We start from the raw sequence: 22,063 nt of genomic DNA on the forward strand, positions 1-22,063 counted from the left end.
TCAGTTTTTTTTTTGTTTTGTTTTGGGGTATGTGTGTGTGTGTGAGTGTGTGTGTGTGAGAATGAGAGAGAGAGAGAGAGAGAGAGGTTCTTACTGTGTAACCAAGCTAGCCTTGCACTTGCAATCCTTCTGCCTCAATTTTTGAGTCTTGAGATTACAGACTAGAGCAGCTACACCCTGCCTGTTGGGAGAATTTAAAGGGACATCTGTGAGTGCTTATTAGAGTAGCTGAAGTACAAAGACTACAGAATGAATGCTCCCTAATTTTACAATTAGACTAAATGATTGTTCAAGGCCACTCAGGAAATGTATACATACAGAAAAGCCAATAGAGCTCCTAGGCCACTCTTTCCTACACCAAGTTAGTATCTCCAAAGATGTACATCTCTGAAAATGCTCTAAGCCCTCAACCTATTTCTATGTAGTATTTCCTGAGAACAACAAAGGTATGGCAAAGGAAGCATACTAAGCTGAATGGAGGAAGAGAATCAGGCTACCTGGGAGGAAAAACAGAAAGCTAAATTGAAGACCGGCTACCCACAAGGAGCTTAGCCAACATCCGCTAGATCCCACTCTAACTTTAGTGCTCTATTGTCATTATCTTGACAATCTTGCTAATAATTTTTTTAACAAGAGAGTAAACAGTTTGCAATAGACCCTAGTCCTCTTCTCAGCAGATCCTCACCTTCCAGCTGGTTAAGAAGTCACACACTGCCCAAATCCATGCCTGCTGGGTTGTATGCCAACACCCCAATTCTGTCTCTCAGGCTAGTCTTTCTACCACTCAAGAGAACATGAATAGTATTCCCCATCAGCAGGAAGCATCTGGCATATTCTATAATGAGCACCATCCATTTAAGTTGCTGGCACAAGTATGTGTACACACGCAAACTTTGTTAAGTATATAATAGTAATGTCATGTGCCACCCCTAATGCTGACTAGTAGCTGCTTCCTCTAAAATAGGTAAACCACAGGTCTGTTGTGTGAACCCACATCATTCATGGCCCTGCCCAATTCATCGTTCCCGATCCTTTACATGGATAATAGCTCTTTTAACCTTGGAACTACCTTTTTCCAATAACAGGTGCCACGATATATACTCTGACATGCACAAAGAGAAGCCACAGACATCTATTCCTTGTCAAGAGATAATGATTTCCTTTTCAATATGGCCTTGAAATGCCCATTTATAGTTTGGCTTCTGAGTTGTTTGTTTTCATAATCCTTACTTGGGGTAATGGAGAAAGTATGCAGCACGCCTGACAAAATGTAAGGTACTTAAGCTGCCTGGAATGAACACCCATTGAGTGTTAAAGAAAATTAGATTTCAATGCTTATCATTTTCGAAACACACTAGATCCTTTTCAAAGTTTATTTACCTGATAACTTTCTTCTGGAAAGTAAGGAGAGCAGCTAGACACACAGACCTCCCTCACAACCTGCCAGCTACACAGAACCCCAACATGTGGAGGGCACCAAGCACAGGTAGATGGCTGTGATCCTAGCTTTAAACTTAGGAGCAACCATCTCAGATGCTATCTCTTGATCATTAAATACTTAGGGAAATCCCACAAAACAGATTCCCTCTCCTCTTCCTCACTGTAGCCCCTCCTTACCTTGAAGGAGAAGTTATACTCTAGCTAATGGACTGAAGAGGACAGCTGGAGGCTCTATCAGTGTCCCCAGAGCCTGACATCAGGAACTTCACTGGCTGAATGATGCTCAAAAGTTCACTGCAATCACTTGACATGAACCATTATGTTCCTTGTATAAAAATGACATGAAAAGGAGGTAAAAATCTCATATGTTAATTCACAGGCTAGTTCTTTATCACATCTATTTAATTTCCTTTCCAGGCTCAGCCAGGCAAAAATCCTCCAAGTCGGGTCATACTTTTAGGAAACTCACAGCTGCTAATTCACTCTGTCTATAACCTGGAAGTCTGGACCCCAAAGGCAGTTTAGATCAGCACTGTGTGGACAAAGGATAGTGAGACCCTGATGTTTATGCTCTGCCTTGCTGACAGTTGATGTATGCCTGGACTTAAAACAAAGTTAGCCCATTTTTTGGTTTCCCTGATGGCAAATCCAGATTGATGACAAACCTGAAACAAAGGATCCTGTTCTATGAGACTGTGTATTTTCTTAAGCATGTTCAGCTCTCCAAGTCATGTACTGATCACAATAAGTGGGGACACTAAACGTGAACTTAAAAGGCTAAAATCCTACAACTTGCACTTATGTGAATATGCAAGTCAAATATAAAAGGAAATGAAACACCTGCAATGGCCACAGGTACTAGGGGTATTGTTTCACATTTCTTTTACTTTTGTTTATCCTAACGCACAGCTATATCATTGCCCAAAAAATTGAAACATTTGTGCCAGTCTATGTGTGATACTTTAATCATTAGATGGTACAGCACTCACATATTTACCTAGAATCAAACTGGTATTAAAATTAAATAATTAATCAGCTAATTAAGATCAATAAGAGATGGATATACTAGTACACCAAAACAAATAACCATACTGGAATAAAATCTGAAGTCTTCCAACAAGAAAATCATGCCCATATTTTTATTTTCCTTAAGTTTGACTAGCATCTGTAAATTTCCTGAGTAACACAGGCTGCAGCAGTTCTTAATAGGGCAAAAAGTAAAGTAGAGTGTAGCTAACAGTAAAGATATTTTGTGTGTGTGTATGTATCAATCCTGGGGCTTAACTCAGGACCCGGGCTCTATCCTTGAGCTTCTTTTGCTCAAGATTAGTGCTCTACCACTTGAATCACAGCTCCACTTCTAACTGTTTTTTGGTAGTTAATTGGAGATAAGAGTCTTATAGGCTTTCCTGCCCTGACTCACTTCAAACCATGTCCTCAGATATCAGCTCTTAAGTAGCTAGGATTACAGGCATGAGCCACCAGTGCCAGGCAAGAAAAGAAATTTTAAGACAGAGGTATAAAAGTAAAAGAACAAAACAATGAGCTAAATAAGGTTCATAGAAAAAAATTACAAATGGCTGTGTAGAAATCTACAAGGGTAATGAGATATATTGCTAAAAGGTACATCCTAGAGATTGGGCTGATGAGACCAATAAACTATACCCTGAAAGATGGAAAACTATAATTTCAACACTTGAGAAAATAATCTTTCCAGGAAAGGTCTGGTAATTTGAAGTGAAGCTGTGAATTAAATCATCGGCAAAAGAGGCTGAATGTATTTATCTTTTGGTATGGGAAGTGACCGTGTATATTCAACAAAAGCATTTAACAGCATAGAGACTCCTTTAGAATGTCCAGCTTCCTAGCGGAAGCACAGAGCCAATACCCAATTCCTCATTTGAGAATACTCCTTTTTAATTATTTAAAAGCACATCGATTTCCATGTTGATGAAAAGTCATAATTATAAAAATGGCTCAAGGAATCAACCTTTTACTTTTCTGATTGTCCTGTGGAAAGAGACATGCAGTTTACATACTTATGTATTAAAGTCACTCTCAATAAACAGTTGATAAAACAAAAATACCTGGGTGTGCATTCCAAGAAGTGCATTACGTGCTTGGTAATTGCTACATGAGAAGTCCAAGGTAAATGTCAATTCTTTTCTTTAATGGCAAAGACACACACTGCCTGTATTTTTGCTGTGTGTTTATAATCACGATTCTGGAAAATGTAATTGGAGCCCTCATTCCCATGAACATTCATTCCCTGAATGCAGGCTAAACCGAATGAAAAACTCAGCCCCTATGGAAATTCCCCTAGGGAGGAGGAGATAAGGATCCTGCAGGTTTAATGCCTTTTATTGTGACTGCTAAAGGTGTGGAGCATTGGGTTTAACAGCCATGTTCAAAAATGCTTTTCACTGCATCCCCAAATAGAAAGATGATGGATCCTGTTTAACTACACCTCCCCAAAAGAACCCAAACAAAGCATTCTTTGAGGAAAATGAAGCAAGACATGGGCAGCTGAATACTAGTGTGGATTTATCAAATAGAAAATTAATTAAAAGTTGAAGTAAATGGAAACCCCTACAGCATCTGCCAGCTAAGAAGACAGGAGGCAGGCACAGGGCTCCATAGCCTCCTTCCAGAGCCCCAGTTCTCCAAGACTGAAATAAACCTCTCAAGATTCACTCAAATTCACCATACACCATCTCCCACTATGTACCTAAAAACAAAAAACTGTGAAAGCAGAGATTACTGAAATTTAAACTAAAAAATTATCATCTTTGTACAGAATTAATACTGCTATCACATGCTCAGCCAAGACAAAAAGAAGACAAATAGGACAAATCTGACATGAAATATCTACTACTATTATAAGCGAAAGTAGTAATAGCAGCAGTATCAAACCCAAAAACTATTGAGGAAATAATTCTGATGCTTATATTTATGTTGGTGACAGTAAAAATGCTGCTTCCTCAAAATATATTACCTAATAAAACCAACTTCCCCAAATCACAGTTTTCCTAGTCTCCAAACACCTTAAAGAAAATGGCCAATTCTTATTTAACTTACATTCACAATAACTATTTTTGTAAAGGTCTAGGCCTTAGTACAAAAAATTACAATCCCATTTAAAAAATGAACATACTACCTTGATTCACAACATGAAGTATCAATTAGAACACTACTAAAAATACATAAAATTATATAGTGGTATGCAGTATACCTTTCTTAAGTGAAAATCAAACTTTAATGTCCATACTCTTAAAAATACAACTGCAGTCTTTTATGCAACCTAGTATTGTCACCTTTGAGGTCCCTTAATTCAGCCTTAATGCATTTTCTAATCGAGTTTTCTACTCATTCTGAAAGCATCTTAATTGTTAAGGATGCTGTGAATGATGGATAGATGCATAGAGTTTTGATTTAGAGGAATAATTTCTCAAACCAATAGTGAGGAACCTGAAATTAGCAAAAGACATTATGTCTGCCACATTCAGAGCACCTGGGATCTTTTCCCATTCCTATTCTGAACTCTCTAAACCAATTTTCTTGTAAAAATACAATCATATTTGGGAAGGAATGATGTAAAGTTTGGGAGCAAAATGCTTCTAGAATCATCTACCATGCTCCATTCATGAAAGTCCTTGCCAAACAACCCCAAAGCACGGATATTTCAAGACTTCCATAGCAAGGAATGAAAATGCAAGTGCTAAAACAGATATCCACTCATCTAACTCAAAGTAACACCACACCTTCCCCTCTCTTCAGATTACAAAATGCTAGGCAGCAACAAGAAATGACAATAAAGCCGTAAACAGCTGGAAATAATTACACAATTGTCAAGCTGCAAACATGACAAAAGCAAAGCAAGGATAGTGAATTCAATATCATAAAGGATGTTGATGAGAAGGTAAGGGAAGCATTTTATCTGTTTCTAATTTGCTATTATAAAATAACCAATAATAGGGTTGATAGGATTTGGGGCAGTTGTGTGTCTGTATATTTCATGTGCTCCCGCCAAATGTGAGATAAAAGATATGTAAGTAAAACCAAAAATAAAATAAAATAATCATGCTCTGAAAGGATGCTTGTAGAGTTACTACAACTACAAAATGCAGATGAGAAATATTCCTTTAAAGTTATGCAAAATGTTCTCTTCTTTCAAAACACAGGGAAAATACACAGGCAATACCACAGTCCAGAGCTCTTCGCATAAAACATCTGACGAGTGGGCAAAAAGCCAAAGCAGAGTACAGACTGAGACTGGTCCAGATTAAAAGAAAACCAGGAAAACAAGTAATTCCTATAGGATTGGAGGGCACTGGTATGTAAATCATCATCTTCCATAAAGGCATGTCATTGCATCAAGTTTTTATCAAGTGACTATATATAATTCAATGAACTCTTCCCCAAGTTAGAATGAGCAATCTTCTCAATGGTTCCATGAAATCTGGCTGCTATTTCTAAACCAGCATACCTGTCATCCCATTGTGGAGGACACTTCATTACAATATTTGGATTGCATATTATAAGCTGTTACATATAATGTCCCCCAAAATGCTACTCTCTGAAATGGAATGCCATAAATAAGATATGTACTTGGTTACCAGGCAGCATGCACAACACATATGGTACATTGGCCCACAAAACACATTTTAAAATGCTTAAAGTTAACTTATCAGTTTAAGCTGTTTGTGCCCATTTCCAAAGAATTATCCCCAAAAGGCCAATCGTATCTTCTATTGTCAAGAGAATATTTGGATTAATCCTGTTGGTTTGCTACTTGAAATTCTCTTGGCCGCTCCCTTCTCTTTTCCCATGCTCATTCTTTTTCTTTATTTCTTGGAGAGGAGAAGGAAGGATCATATATCTCACAATGTAATTTTAAACATAATGTTGCCCATTTGAATTAAAATTGATGCAGCTTCTGATAAATGCCTAATAATCAATCCTCCGTTCTCATTACTCTCCAGCATTATATGGACGCAGACCAATTTCTTAAGTTTGTGGACTACTCTCATAGGTTATTACCCGGCAGTGCAGCTGAGTGGAAAGATAACCACATTCATTCTCCTTATCTGTAATGATGTAATGCATCCTAGCTCTGGGTCTAGATGATTGGGGAATAATGGGATTGTACAACTGCAGGGATGACAAACAATAGTGCAGCGTCTCTCTGATACACGGAACACCATGCCTCCAATGCGAGGTGAAAGGCATCATAAAACAGGCACTGATTCTGTCCCTTCGATGAAGTTGGCTTTTCTTTTTTCCTGGAGGAGCATCTGCTCTTATACTGAAACAGCAATACCGACACTGAGAGGAGAGCCATGCAGAAACACTGTTTCCAAGCCCCAGCCGGGACAGTGCGAGTGAGTATCCTGCTTTTCTTTGTGCTTAGAATCAAGTGTCATCTAAAAATAACCGTTTGGTAGGGAGAAGTCACTGCGCCGTACAATGCCAAGAAACGGATATCAGAGACTTCTCTGACAACTGATGCAGCTCGGGGCTCACGTATGTTTGCAAAAACTAAATCTGCCTCCATTTTCTGTGCTTGGGGGGGAAAAAATCATCGCTTCCTGTCACCACAGAAACCTTACCTTTTGAAGAAGCTGGGAGCCCGAGTACTTAGCAGCAATGGATTTTATCTCCCCACCAAAAGCAGAGGCCCACAGCTTCACCCTACAGGGAGAAAGGGCACAGGAAGAAATGTAACACTCGTGTCACGGTCCACACACGCGCACACGCGGAGCTGTGGCTAAAGGATCGAGCGGCACAACATTAAAGAAAGGGGAGGTAGGTAACACACAGCGGTGGAAACTATCAGCACCAAACTGCAGAGCGCGGCTTGGGAGGAGGTCCAGAGGGTCACAGAGTTCATTGGGCGCAAACTCTTCCGAAAGACCACCGGCTTGTATTTGAACAAATGCCTGAGGACCGGGCCACCCAAAATGGGCATAACCTGACCAATGCTATTCTGCAGAAACCCACCCCCCCCCAGCCCCCTCCCGAAAAAGAAGCGAGACGGCCAGGTAGCACCGATCGTTAACCGCGGCACGGCCCAAGGAAGTTGGAGCCCGGAACAGGGCTCTAAACTTGGTGCTGTCACTTGCGGTGAGCCTCTCCGGGTCTCACTCCTCCACGCCAGGGAAGGGGCGAGAGGAGCCCACCCTAGCCTCGCCCCCCCCCGACGGCGGTCCTAGAAGGCAGTGCGAGCGGCGAGCTCAGCGTCCGCCGCAGGTCTTGTCCAGCTGCACCTGCAGGTACCCAAACTTGGATTTAGTGGGTGGCGGGCGACAGGGTCCCCTTCCCAGCGGCGCCGCACCAGACACTTACACGGAAAGCGGGATCTGCTGCTCAGAGCGCACCACGGCCCCCAGCGCGGCGTAGAGAAGCGCGGCGGCCAGGAGCGCCGAGGCACCCCGGGACGCGCGGCGCGGCGAGCCCGGCCCGGCCATGCTGGGCTTCTCCCGACTCGCCGGCGGCGGCGGAGGCGACGGGAGCGGCCGTGGGGAGCTAAGCCGGGCGGGCGGTGGGCGAGCGCGCTGGGCTGCTGCTCCGCTCCGCGCCGCCCCGCCTGCCTCTCGCGCGCCAGGCTCACTTGGGGAGCAGAAAAAAGGAGCGGGGGTGAGGGGGAGGGCGGGTAGGAGGAGAGAGGAAGGCGGGTGCGGGAGGAGGGAGGGAGGGAGGGAAGGAGACGCGCCTCTCGCAGCGGCGGCCACCCGGCCCCGCCTCGGCGGCCCGGGGAGTCCGGCGGCCGCGCGGGGAGGGTGGGAGGCGCCTCGAGGGCGGGGACTCTCAAACTCCGGTGTCCTTGGTCGCAGTGGAGTGCGCCTGCCCCTCCCGGCCCATTGCGGCCGCTGAGTTCTTTACAACTCCGCAGTCGGCCCCGGGCGGCCCCCAGGCTCCGGTGCCCCGACTGGGGTGGGGGTGGGGGCTGGAGCGAGACCCAGGGCCCGGCGCCCCACACTTTGCCCGCCAGCGGCGGCTCGGAGCGGGTGGGGTCAGCCTCCGCGGCCAGGCTGGGTCGGAGGCTGCGGAGGGGACGCGCGACCCCCCACGCCGCAGTTTTCCCAGGAAACCGGCCGAAGTCTGAGGGCAGACGAGCTGTGGGCGGCGGACTGGGGTCGCTCGCGGGGCTGAGCGGGTGGGGAGGGGACTGAGGGCTTTGGGGTTCTGGCAAGGGCACCGTTGCGTGGCTGTCCACGGCTGCTCCTGGGCCACGGCGCCGGGCAGAGGCTGAGGAAGGTGCGGGCGGCGGTGCAGCCGCCGCGGCGCGGACGCACGAGCGCAGGCTCCGGTACCCGGCTGCCTTGCAGCTGCCCCCAGGACGCCCAACCCCAGGCCGGGGGGCTTCGAACAGCTCTCCCGGCGGCCAAGTGAGGTCCGGGGTCCGCACCGCAGCGCGGGTGCCAGCGACCAGGGTGCCGGGGCCGGGAGAGGAGCAAACGCAGCGCTCAGCCCACCCTGACCGGCGCGCCTCGTTCCCCCAGCCCGGGGCCCCGCGCCGACCCCAGCCCAGCCCCATGGCCCCAGGCAGCCGAACACTGGCGGACCGAGATGGGAGGGGTGAAGGGCGCTGCGAGCCCGGCTCCCTGGTCTCGGTGCCGCCGTCCCCCGCCCCGGAGCCTAGTTTTTGGAACCCCCCAGGTCCGCCTCCGAGGTCTGGGGTGTGACTAGGAACTTTGGGGAGCCCTCGCGCGGACTGGCGGTGGAGACGGAAGGAGGGAGGCTGAGTCATTCTCGGCCGGCCAAGCGCACCTCGGTGACCCAGGCGAGCCGCGCGCTCCTGACGCCGCCCAGCAGTTCTGCAGCCTGGGCATAGCCTTCTGCCCAGTCACCTGCCCTCGACCTCTGCACCCCCGGTTGGGGGCACCGAGTTTCCACTGAATGGTTTTGTGCTAAGATCCAGGCTTCCCTCCCCCCCCCACCGCCCTGTACTCCCTAGAAAAAGTTATCCCCGGATGTGCAGGTTGATCTCAGAATTGGTTTGGAGGGGCGCAGGACGGCGCAAGAGCTTCCCCCCACCCCCCGAGTGTTGGCAGACCCCGGACTCCTACGGGCTCCCACCTAAAGGAGCAGCGCTGGGAGCAGACCCCACCAGGGAAGCGCCAGGTGCACCCCGCCCACGGACAGTGTCTACAGTCTCTACGGATGACTAACCGGTTATAATGAATTCTCCGCTTCTGTGCACACCTCTCGCCTACGGGAACGTGCCTGTCCTGGCAAACTGAGCCAAGCGCGACCTGACCCTGTGCATGTGGTCCTAATGACTCCGAAGCTCAGACTGGGGGCTAGGAGAAAACATTTTCCTGTCAAAATGCAAGAACCTTCTTTCTAAATAATGCACGAGTGAATGAATGAATGAATGGATGCTGGCCCTTACTGGTGACTGCATCATCTTTCCCTCTCTGGTGTGTGTGTGTTATAACAGCTCTTCCTTGCACTCTTATTCATCAGTCAAGAATGACCAAATATTACATGATGAGCACAGTAGTACATTCTGGGGAGCCAGAGGTGAACAAATCAGGTGACCTGCCCTTGTAGGGTTTGGACTCCTGGGGCGAGACAGGGTTTTCTCCAAAAACCATGAGAAACGAATAATTACACACTTCCACAAGGGATCAGTCATAATGTGTATGAAGAAAAAGTGCCCCAGACACCCTCGCTTTGGTTATGCCTGTTAACTAATGGGGAAATGGAAGCACAGCAAAGTGATACTGCTCAGTCATATGTAAACAAATACCAGGATGCTGGACATTATTGGGGGCCACTGGGCACCAAGGGCAAGACAACATCTGATAATGAAATCATTGTGCTCAACTACACAGTTGTTTCAGGGCAACTATAACATAGATAGCATCAAGAGGACCCTGGGCACGGAGTCATAGCCCAGGAGAACAACATTTTGAACATTTTAAACTGTTACACACAGTATAAAGACCATATTAGGCAGAATATTGTGCACATTATTATTTATGATGGATTCCTTTAAATATTTCATACTATCTTACTTTTTATGGATAAACCTTGGGATATTATTATTCCTACTGTAAAATTCCTGTCTTTTTTCATACCATCTTAAAAATAAAAATAAGTTATCTGATACCAATAAAGGCAGAGTTCAATGTAACATAGATTTGAGGGGTCTCACTGCTTAAATACTTGGGTTTTCTTTATTTAAAAAAAATCAATGTGGAAAGGGATCACTCTGCTACCCCTGCCATTATTTAATAGTTAGGAAGATAATGAGACCCAGAAGGATCTCCTGACTTGTTCAAAGACACAACCACTTAAAAGACCTGGTTTCAAACCAGGGACTTCTACCAGCACAAACAGAGCTCCAGACATTAGATCTTGCTTGCTGTTTTCACCCAGTAGCAGATTATTCAACACCCAGCTTTCTGTTGAAGCACCAAATCCTGGCAAGTGACACTTCCAGTTGGCTGACTGCACACCGGCCTAGCCAGTTGTGGATGTTGTGCTGTATTCTGCCACAATGGGCTGGGGTCTGAACAGAAGTAAAAGATGGTGAAAGAAAAACAGAAGGGTGAAACTAGTCAAAGTACATTATACACAGGTATGGAAATATCCCAGTAAAATCCTTTGTGCAATTAATAAACACTAAGAAAAAAGGAAGATGTTGAGAAGTGAAAGATGATTTTAAAAAGCAGGTGCTACTAAGTCCATGGGATGGAGTCCCTGGAAAAACTCCACAGCAATATTTCTCTGGGAAAGACAGCATTGCCTCTGGGGCATTTTGAGCATTTGACACTACTGTTGGTACTGTTTTATCCATTTGGTAAAATCAATTTTACAAGAGCAAAAACATCCTTATAGCTCTGATCACTCACACCACTTACCTGTGGGGTGGTGGTCTGTATGTCTGTATGTATATCTTGTAGTTATTCTTTCATAACATTTTTATTTCTCTTCAATATTATCAGATGAAGCATCATATATCTCATTTTAAAATGCTGACTTAGAGTAGGTTGCATTGTGAATTTCCTATCAAGATAATCAAGTGAGGGAGTACAGTCTAAATGGGTGTCTATGTTGTAGATTAGAGAGCGACACCAGATTTTGTTAATGGGGATATAAACTACTTCATCCTGATGTATCAAAATAGCCAATGCTTTTGCCCCAGCAATTCTCCTGAGACTTTATCTTAGTGATTGAATAATATGAGAAAGACCTGAAATCGTTGATCTCTTCCAGAAGTGGTACTGAAACCCTCAAAGCTTCCAACTCAGGAAGCCAGACAGTATAATGCAGTGAAGTAGTCAATCAATGTTGCTCACTACTTGCACCTTGCGAACAGAGCAGGCCTTTCCACACATGAGTACAGCTCTGACTCGCATTCTACCTCATCTGCCAAAGTCATTGGACAGTAGGCCAAGGTTCAGCTCCCTGCTTGAGCAGGGACATGCCCACACTGTGCACACAAGGAAGCTATCCCTCTATCTCCACCACCACTGCCTCTACCAGTTCATCCCTAAGCTCCCGAAACTATCTCCACATAGTCACACCTTCTCTGCTTGCTGCTTTAAACACAGCTCTTCCCACGGAAGCCAACAACTATCTCTTTAAAAACAAAATTCACATCATTTACATTTCCTTGCTCAAAATTCTCAATGGTTTACATAGTGAATTAAAATTCAGGATCCTTATCAGGGCCCTCAAGATCCTTCAGGCTTTCTTTTCATCCTTCTTTGCCTTGCTCACTGTGCTCCAGCCAATGTCCTTGGAATTTCCCGGGGGGGGGGGGGGGGACCAGGCTTCTTCCCACTTGGGGCCATTATACATATGCTGTGCTCTCTACCTGCTACCTGAGCATTTTCCTCCAGATTGCCCCATGGCTGGCTCTCACACAATTGAAGTCTATGCCTATAAGTTCCCACTGTGGCGAGAACATTCCAAAAAAGCAGATAAAGCAGTAACACACATGTGTATACCTGAGCTCACAGCTAACTTGGTGCTCTTACCTGGCTTCATTTTTTTCATAGCCATTACTACTACTGGTATGTTAGTTTGTATACCCTGGGTCTCCCCCATTGGGTGTGATCTGCCCATCTCTTCCTCATGTGGCCATAATGGCTGCAGCAAGGCCTTTGGTGTTAAGGGGGCTTCGCACACATCAAGTGAAGAACTGGAATGGATATTGTGTCTTTCTATACTTCCCAAACTGTAGCATCCTCCTCACTCAAGACTTAGAAGCTTAAAACAGCACTCGACTTGCCAAGAATGCACAAACCAAAGAAACTGTCTCCCTGAAGAGAATTCTCAGTTACATCTCTGTGGGAGGATGCCCGTTGAAGGAAGAAAAAGAGAGAGAAGGAAGATGTCTTGAAGTTTTAAAACACCATAAAATGCCACATTTAATGCTGAATTTCAGTCTATTGAAGAAAAGATGGTTACTTGGCATCATCAAGATTCTCCTTGCTGTGCAACAGTGGTGTTATAGAAGATCTGTGTGCAGATAAATGCCAGGGAGACCACTGTGATGGCAGACTGCTTTTCTGCTCTCAAGAACAGTTTGGCTATGTCTGAAATGCAATCCTAAGACAACACCACCTGAAAACAGTGCAGGCACAGTGTGCTGGTGCTGCTTGCATAGAGTACTCAGGCAACTTCTATTGAATTTAACCAAGCAAGACATGACTACTTTAAAATTTTTGAGTCTGTCATTGAGCTTAAATTAAGCAACAGGCAACATATGATCATGTAGGCATTCTACCATCTGTGGCCCCTCTATATAGGAAAGGCACCTACTTTTAAAAGGCTGTCTTTGGGCAGGAGCATAGCCTCTATACTCCATAAGCAAGGAGCTGGAATGTTCAGTGGACGTGGAATAGCTTCTTCAGGCCAATGGATGTTGGTCTCAGGGTTAGAACCAGGTAGCAGCACTGGGGTTTCTCACCCTCACCTGTTCATCCCACCTCCTTGCTCAGAATGAGATCTAACACAGTGGCCTTTAGAAGAACAAATCATTATTGTATATCAGTCAGTGCATGTGGCACTAAGTGCAAACATATGAGAGCATGTAAATATGATGTGTTTTGTACATGTGTGATTGTGTGTATGCATGATAACAACACCATTGCAGTTTTATTAGCTGCAGAAGGCCACATGTCCTAGGGTAGGGCAGGCCTAAAGGTCAATTGAAGGGGTCCCATGACATCAACTTGACCTACCACCTTCATCTGGGGACAGTGGCTGCACAGCCACACTTCCCTGCCTAGCAAGGCAGCTCCTATTCAACTGTCCTTGGTCAAGAAGAAGTTTATGTGAAATGAGGAACCTTAAATGAACAGTCACAACATATGCTGATGCTGCTATTCTGGTTTTCTTTCACACTCGACACATCGAGCCAAAGAGAGAATGAGAAGGAAGTACTCCAGCATCACACACCTAATTGTCTGAATCAAAAAGTTGCCTGTTTTCATAAAGGCCAGGCTGCCTTCTGGAGGTGAGTGATGGAAGGACATACCTTTGTAAAATGAAAGTCATTTCTTTGAAAATATCATAAGGAATTACAATGATTCCAATTGTCTACTCAAATAGGTTAAATTAATTAGTTTATCACATGCTGATATTTCACACAGCCATTTCATGCAGTTCAGCATGGAAGTACACCCATATAATCTCTGCTATAACAGAGCCTAAGAAGAATCACAAGTTTAGGGACAATCTAGACAATTTAGACTTTGCCTCAAAATAAAATAAGGAAGGGCTGGAAATATGATGGCAATGTTAGCACATGAAGAAGGCTCGGGATTCAATCCCTAGTGTGACAAAAGTATTAGTTTATGAGTTAATTAATGATTAATCAACTGACTTATAAAATAAGGGGGAAAGCAGTTTCTCTGTACCAGTATGCTCATCTGGCAAACTAAAAGTGCTAAATAGAAAGAAATGCAAGTTGTAAATACTGTGTGTAGCATTATTAATTAAATATTAATACACATAATTAAATATGTGTAGAATTTGGGGTTATTTTTAAAGCAAGGTAGAGAAGTTAAGAGAGATGAGGGACAATAATAAAAGGTGACATTGGTCAAGATGCATTACACTCACAAACTGACATATTGAATTGAAACCCCTTTATACAACTACATAAGGATAATGAAAAAATTTAAACATGGTATGTGTGTTTTCTGGATTGACAAACATAAAACAAACTGGAAAATTACATGCTAAACCAGTAACACTAGTTACTGCCAGAAAAACAGAATGAAGAAATTAAACAGAAACTCTCCTGATTGGGCCAAGTGTGGTGGTAAATCCCTGTAATTCCATCACTATTCCAGGCTGCACCTGTTAAAAGTGCAAGAGATTGTCTGAAAAACAAATTAAAGGCAAGAGGACTGGGGGCGTAGCTCAAGCAGTAGAGCTCTTCCCTAGTAAGCACAGGGCCATGAAATGAAGTTACTCTTCACTTCTCAGTATTTTGGGATGATTTGAATCATTATAAGAAACATGCATAGTAGAGGAAGGAGATTACTGGATGCAAAGCATCCAAAGAACACAGATGTTCGGAGAGAAAGATACTGTGTGGAATATCATATTCCTAAAATCATGATGTAGTAGGAAAGAAAACCCACCAATACTCATGAGCCAGCAGGCAGAAAAGAGATCAATCCCCATGTCCTGTGAAGAGGAAGTGGCATATGTCTTCTGTTGACAAGCACAACCGTATTTTAGCAAGCCCAGATTACCAGTAGGCCTGAGCCAGAGTCCCCTGAGCTCCTGCAATTCACGTTCTTGCAGTGTTGCCTTCACTACCTGTTTTCACTTATGACAAGTATATTTTAAAGGCTGAATTTCAATACTGAAAACATATATTAGCCATGAAAACATTTTAATGGCTGGTCTGCAAAGTGTACAAAGCATACATTATTTAAGTTCAGGGATATAAGTAATCAAAAAAGTAAATTAGGGCTAGAGGCATTGTCCACATAGTAGAGCACCAGCAGACCAAGCAAGTCAAGCATGTACAGGACCTTGAGTTGAAAGCTCAATATTACCAAAATTTTTAAATATGGTTAATATAATCAAGTTTATATTAGACAAGTGCTGATGACTCAATCCTATAATCCTAGCTATTCAGGAGGCTGAAACCTGGAAGACCTCAGTTTGAAGCCAGCACATTCAGAAAAGTCCAAGAGATTCCTATCTCCAATAAACCACCAAAAACAGGGTTGGAGGCATGGTTCAAGTGGTAGTGTATAAGCCGAGTGAGCATGAGGCCCTGAGTTTGAGCCCCATTACCAACACACACACACACACACACACACACACACACGCACACACACACACAAAAATAAATTATTTCTCTGTTGTATTACTTATACAACCAATAAAATATTTAAATTTTATATAAAATAACCAAATTTAAGATATATGAAGGGTCTCTGTCGGATCATCTATCCACCCATTCACCCCTCAGGTCAGATTCTCCAAAGCCACACTTCAATTGGCTACATTTTAGAAATTAGATCATTGATAAATAATCTATTTTGGAAAGTATCATTGATAAATGACCCAGTAAACATACACAAACTTAATTTGCATAAGATTTAACACTGTTTTTATGTACTTGTTGAGAGTTCATTGGCCAGGCACTGGTGGCACATGCTTGCAATTCTAGTTACTCCAGAGACTGAGATCTGAGGATCATGATTCTTAACCAGCCTGGGCAGAAAAGTCTGTGAGCCTATTATCTCCAATTAACTACCAAAAAGCTGGAAGTGCAGCTGTGGCTCAGATGGTCAAACAAAAAGCCCAGGTATAGTGCCCAGACCCTGAGTTCAAGTCCCAGGATGGGTACAAAAACAAAAAAGAATTTTTTGTCTCTATCTCTTAGCATAGAGCTAGGGATGAGAACTGAGCATTACTTGCTGTGGTGAAGACAGGAACTCTAAGTTCCAGCTTATTCAGGGAACATATGGTCCTTCATCATGTGACCATACAATTCTGTGACCACTCTGTTTGAAGCCAGCCTGAGCAGAAAAGTCTGTGAGACTGTTGTCTCCAATTAACTTACCAAAAGCGGAAGTGCAGCTGTGGCTCAAGTGGTAGAGCAAAAAGCCCATTTTCTCCCGTTAACACATTTCCTGTTGTATGAGTGGTGAGAAGTCCACCCCTCGTTATACAGTTATTTAAATCTTTTAAGTGGTCAAATAAATATGACTTTTTCCTCTTCCTTCCTTTCTTTTCTTTTTCTTTCTTTCGTTTTTTTTTTTTGTTGTTGTTGTTGTTGTTGTTGTTTTTGTGCCGGCACTGCAGCTTGAACTCAGGGCCTTGTGTTCTTGCTTGGCATTTTTGCTCAAGGATGGTGTTCTACTTGAATCACACTTTCACTTCCAGCTTTATGCTGGTTAATTGTAGACAAGTCTTATGTTTGGGGTGGCTTCTAATCTTGGACTTCAGATCTCAGCCTCTTTAGTAGCTAAAACAACAAGCATGTTCTACCAGAGGCAGCTAACATGGATATGTTTTCTGTAGTACATATTTACTAATCACATATTTGTGGAGTAATGGTTGAAGTTAAGGAGTATGAAACCTAGTCCAAACTTACCTGGACAATTAATATTTATTTCACAAGCTTGTTTTATAACTGTGAGAATTAAAATGGAAATACCATTTAATAGAAAATTTGCAAACTTTTACTAATCCTAACTATAAGAATTTATCTTAGTGAAATAATCATGAGCACAAAAATATTCTGCTATAAAAACATTTATCATAATGTCATTTATAATCAAATAAGAAAACATTTAACTACCTTAAAATGGGATATTGGTAAAATTAATTATAGTTTACTCATGTAAAATTATGGTGCAATATAAAATGATGCTAATGTTATCTGCACAACAAAAATATCGCAAAGACCAAAATACTTCACTAATATATTTTAATAATCCAACATTTTAAAATGGTTATGATCAATGAATACATATAAACCATAAAAATATGTCAAATGTCTTTATTATCATGGAAGTTGATATGTTTTTCTCTGTGCATGTGTCTCTCTCTGTCTGGCAGTACTGAGGTTTGATCTTGCATTCAGGCAAGCCTCTACCATTTAAGCAACATCTGCAGCCTTTTGCTCTTATTTTACCAATGAGGGGCATCCCTTTACCCACACCAACTTGGACTACAATCCTCCTATTTATGATTCCTGCATAGCCTGGATATAAGGCATACATCATTACACCTACTTAAGGTCTCTTGAAGTTTGTCCCACAAAGTTCAAGCATGAACCACCATACCCCTCTTTGTCTCTCTTGTGTTCAAATATCTCTTCTAAATTAAAAAAGCAATGAATGCATGTAATGTTTTTTAAAGACTTCAATCAGTTCAAAAAAGTAAATGAGACATGAAATCACCTTTCTCTCCAATGGAATGACTGTTAACAATGTCTGTTTTCGTTATTTTGTGATTATCATTGTAACTAGAACAAAGATACTTGCATTTGTACTTTATATTCATCAACTTAGTCATTTTGTTTGGTTTTCTTTGTTTACTTTGCAGCCCTGGGGATCAAACCCACAGCTCTAGCGAAGCTACCGAAGTGTTCTACGCCTTGAACTAGATCCATTAAGAACTGAGGTCTTTATGATGCCCTTTCTGAGTGTCTGTGAAGGTATGAGTGTATGTGAGGCAGTCTTGCCTGGTGATTACTGCCCAGTGGGCTCATGAAGTCTATTCTCCCTTGCTGTGTTCACCAGTGTCGTTGGAGTTACCACAGTGAAAGAGGATCTTTACATTCCTCTCCTTATCCTCCTTCCTAAACTCTACTTCAAATAGGTATATTTGGTAAATCTATCATAATTTTTTACATTATCAAGGCTTATGTTTATATTTTATTTTTAAAAACAAAATAGAAGTCAATCTTCCAGTTTTTATCTACATATTAATTGTAAAATTTGAGACTACAGAGCTGGTTTTGTGGTAATAAACTATTATTTCTTAATATGAGCAGACTCTAAAGCTGTGAAGAGTGACAGGACCCACAGGGATCATATCCAAGCCTCTGGTATGACCAAGAATCTTTCCGATCAGTTTATTTTCCTTTTTTGCAGAGAATTTTTTAAAGTCACAATGATGTTTTATTTTCTTAAAAAATCCACACATTCCATTTTTAGAAAACTTGAGGGCAGACATAGTATGCAGACTACAAAATACAAGCAAGGACTGCCAGAGGAGCAGGCGATATAGAAGCTGCAGTGAGGTGGGGAGGGGTGGGGGCGAGATATGAATGATGGGCAGACAGCACTGAAGGCTCAGCATTTACAGACTCCAGAAATCACAGCTGCCTGGCAGCCTGGGCTGCTTCTTAAATCAGAGGCTCTCTCTACTGAGTGATGAATATGGGACTGACGTTAAGGAGGAGGAGTACGCAAGAACAGAACTAAGGAAAAGGAAGAAGGGAGTAGTGAGAGAAGGGAGTTAAGGAAAGAGATAAGAGGAGGAGGAGGAAGAGAAAGATAGTAAGAAAGGACAACTGGCTTCACATCAGGACAAGGGGTTGATCCTTAAAAATGTAAAAAGAATAGAAAATTATACCCGCATATAAAGAACATTCACCAATAAAGGCACTTCACTTTAGAGCAGATTAAAGACTAAAGCAATTCATTATGTCAATTATAAAAGCACAACAAGTAATCATCCTCACTGAGGAAAAAAAAAACAATGCAAGAAACTTGGGGAAGAGATTGTAAGGCTCTCAATGGAAGAAGATGAAACATAAGCTTGTAGAATTCCAGAGAGAATTAGAAGAAAACTACTAAAGACATAAAGATAAAATTGGAAGGCAGAAAGGGAATTAAATACTATAGAAAATGAAGTGACAGATATAGAAAATAAAAATTATAAAAGCAAACAAAGGAAAATTGAAATGAAAAGTTAAAATATTAGCTAGATATTGATGACAAAGGTGGTCCAGTTTTATGTATGAGTATAGTCTTCTTAGAGGAAGACCAAGACAATGGGAATTGAACAAATATTTTAAATACAATTGAAGAACACTTCAAGGAAATATAAACTTGAATCCACATATGGAAAGGATGCTCTACTGTACATTAGAGAAAAGTAATCCAGAATGGTTATCCCTGGGACACATTCTAAAAGAAAAACTGGAGTTTTTCTTTTTTTTTCTCTAGATGCTTGTTTAATTTGTGAGAATGATTATAATTTTTCACACATTTCTTTCTCTTAGTCCAGCTTTCTTAAAGGATGCCATGAATATTAATTTTAAAAAGTTAATTCCAGACTTAGAAGAACGTTTTCTAATGTTCTTGGATTTGGGTGTTAACAGTTTTACAGGATATGCTGTGGAATTGATGGATAAATATCATTCATGTCTTATAATCACCTACTACCATATTTTCAAGAAAAAAATGAGTTTGTAACTGTATATTATGTAGCAATACTGTAGGATCCTTCTGACAACAATGTGACATTCTTAATTTGCCATCCCAAAGCAACACATATATTTCTAGCCTTTTTTGTACTAGTCTTTTGTTACAAAATAAAGCCATACTAATTTGGATCAACATGGTGAATAGGTTTTAAAACTTATTTACAGACCTAATTTTTTTGGTCAATGGTCATTGGTAGGGTTGAACTTCAAAAAAGAGAAGGGACATCCTGAATTTTAAAAAAGAGAATAAAACATAAAAAGCCAGAATGCTTGAGTCAGAGCAAAGCTGCAAATACATAGATTGTGCCATTTAAAAATGTTTGTCAGTGAAGACCACTCCCCTGTACAACTAAAAGAAGCCAATAAAAATAAAGTTTGTTACTTGTCAGTATAGCTATTTAATTTCAGCATAAAAACCTTTTCTTCTGTTCTGAGAAAGAAATATAAACAAAAAGTTTACAGAAGTTATTCACATGCTGTAACTCAAATATGCCACCCCTTCTAAGTGGCTTAGATCAAATTGATCTTTTTGACCATCCTTCTCTTACTTTGTTTATCTAAGAAAGATTGAATGTGGTTTATACTCATTGTTTGTCACCACTTTTATGTAAAACCCTTCTGGGATCTGTTTTTGTCTCACTATCAGACATTGTGTGTGTGTGCATGTGTATATCAGAGCTTACATTTATTCCAAAATGTATGTTATTATTCCTAAATGTATTTTACCCAAATCCTGTGTGGTACCTGTTGTACCAAGCTTTCTGTTGGGCACTGAATTAACAATAGAAAATAAAATAGCCTCTTTGCTTCCAATATGTGTGGCTTTATCCATGTAAGATGTGTTTTGTAGAACTTGTACCAGATTTACCTTTTTTAAACTCCACGCACGTTATTTTCTAGAGCAGTTTTAGGTTTGCAGAAGAATTGAGTAAAAAATACAGAGAACTCCCATTTTCCTCCAGCTGGACCTCATACCTGGACTTGCCCTGGCTATTAACATCTTTTACAGAGAGATAGTTAGAGATAATTGATTAATGAACATTGATTTCTGGTTCATTTGGTAAGACTATTTAGCTCTGTGAGAAATAGTTAACCACTTTTCAGTTTTTTTTTATTAGCATTTCGCCAAGCAATGTATATTAGTTCCTGTTTATCCACATTTTTGTCAGCACTTTGTATTATCATCCTTTTGGATTTTAGCAATTCTAATGTGTGGGCTATTATTTTATTGTTTTAACTTGAAATTCCCCATGGATATATACTATTAAGCTTCCTTTTTTGTCATATATTGTTTTTTGTGAAGTACATGTTTTGTTTTTATTTTTAAATTGAGTTATTTAGTGGAAAAACTGGAGTTTTAAAGACAAAGAAAATATCCTTTGGGTATAAAAGCAACAGTATCAAGTTGTTTATTAAGGGGAATGATCATCAGGTCTTTCCACAGTTAATACTCATCATGGAAGTCAATGGAGTAGTTCCTTCAGAATTTTTAAGGGCAAAATGTGGCCAAGTACTTTATGTCCAGACAAACTGATTTTGTAGTCGAATGCAAAAAGTACATTTAAACAGCAGTAAACAAGGAAAATCTTAAAGGATGCTCTACATATGAAATCTTGTGAAAGCTACCAAACAGATTGCTGCTAAACAAGGGATACCTGGAGAAACCACGACAAAAGAACTCAAGGCAAATACTGAATAAATTTAACTGAACTAAGACTAAATAAATATAGGCTGTGACAATATAATAGAATGTAGAAGGAAGATAATGGAAATGTTGAAAGGCGAAGGGGAAAAGAAGGTAAGAGCAGAAGTTGTTCATTGTCACACTCAAAGCAGATCAGTGTCAAAAGATAACATTATGCTAAGTGTAGTGGCTCATGTCTGTAATGCCAGCTACTCAGGAAGTGGATATCAGGAAGTTTGTGGTTCAAGGCCAGCTCAGGCAAAAAATTTAATAATAGCTGGATATGTTAGTGTACACCTATCATCTCAACTACAAGACAAAGATGATCAGAGCCCAGGCCAGCCTGGGCACAACACCATGTATCAGAAATAACTAAAGATAAAGGGCCAAGGCCATGACTCAAGTGGTATCTTCCAAGCAAGTGCAAGACTTTCAGTCTAAATTCCAGTACTGCCAAAAAAAAGTGAAGATAATAATTAAAGCTAATAAACATTGGCTAGGCA

The 22,063-nt window shown here is 41.7% G+C and overlaps 1 protein-coding gene across 1 annotated transcript in view; it reads right to left on the reverse strand.

Annotated features, from left to right (window-relative positions):
* The window catches only part of Cacna2d3 (calcium voltage-gated channel auxiliary subunit alpha2delta 3), a 929,381-nt gene extending 921,360 nt beyond the window's left edge, over positions 1–8,021 (reverse strand). Inside the window, exons 1-2 of the mRNA XM_048355814.1 lie at positions 7,786–8,021; positions 7,050–7,131 (exon numbers count right to left, since the gene is read on the reverse strand). Coding sequence (XP_048211771.1) covers positions 7,050–7,131; positions 7,786–7,907 — 204 coding nt within the window. The 5' untranslated portion in view covers positions 7,908–8,021. The remainder of the gene's footprint in view (positions 1–7,049; positions 7,132–7,785) is intronic.
* Positions 8,022–22,063: the final 14,042 nt, after the last annotated feature.

The sequence above is a fragment of the Perognathus longimembris genome, chromosome 10, assembly GCF_023159225.1.
Source record: "Perognathus longimembris pacificus isolate PPM17 chromosome 10, ASM2315922v1, whole genome shotgun sequence".
Taxonomy (NCBI): domain Eukaryota; kingdom Metazoa; phylum Chordata; class Mammalia; order Rodentia; family Heteromyidae; genus Perognathus; species Perognathus longimembris.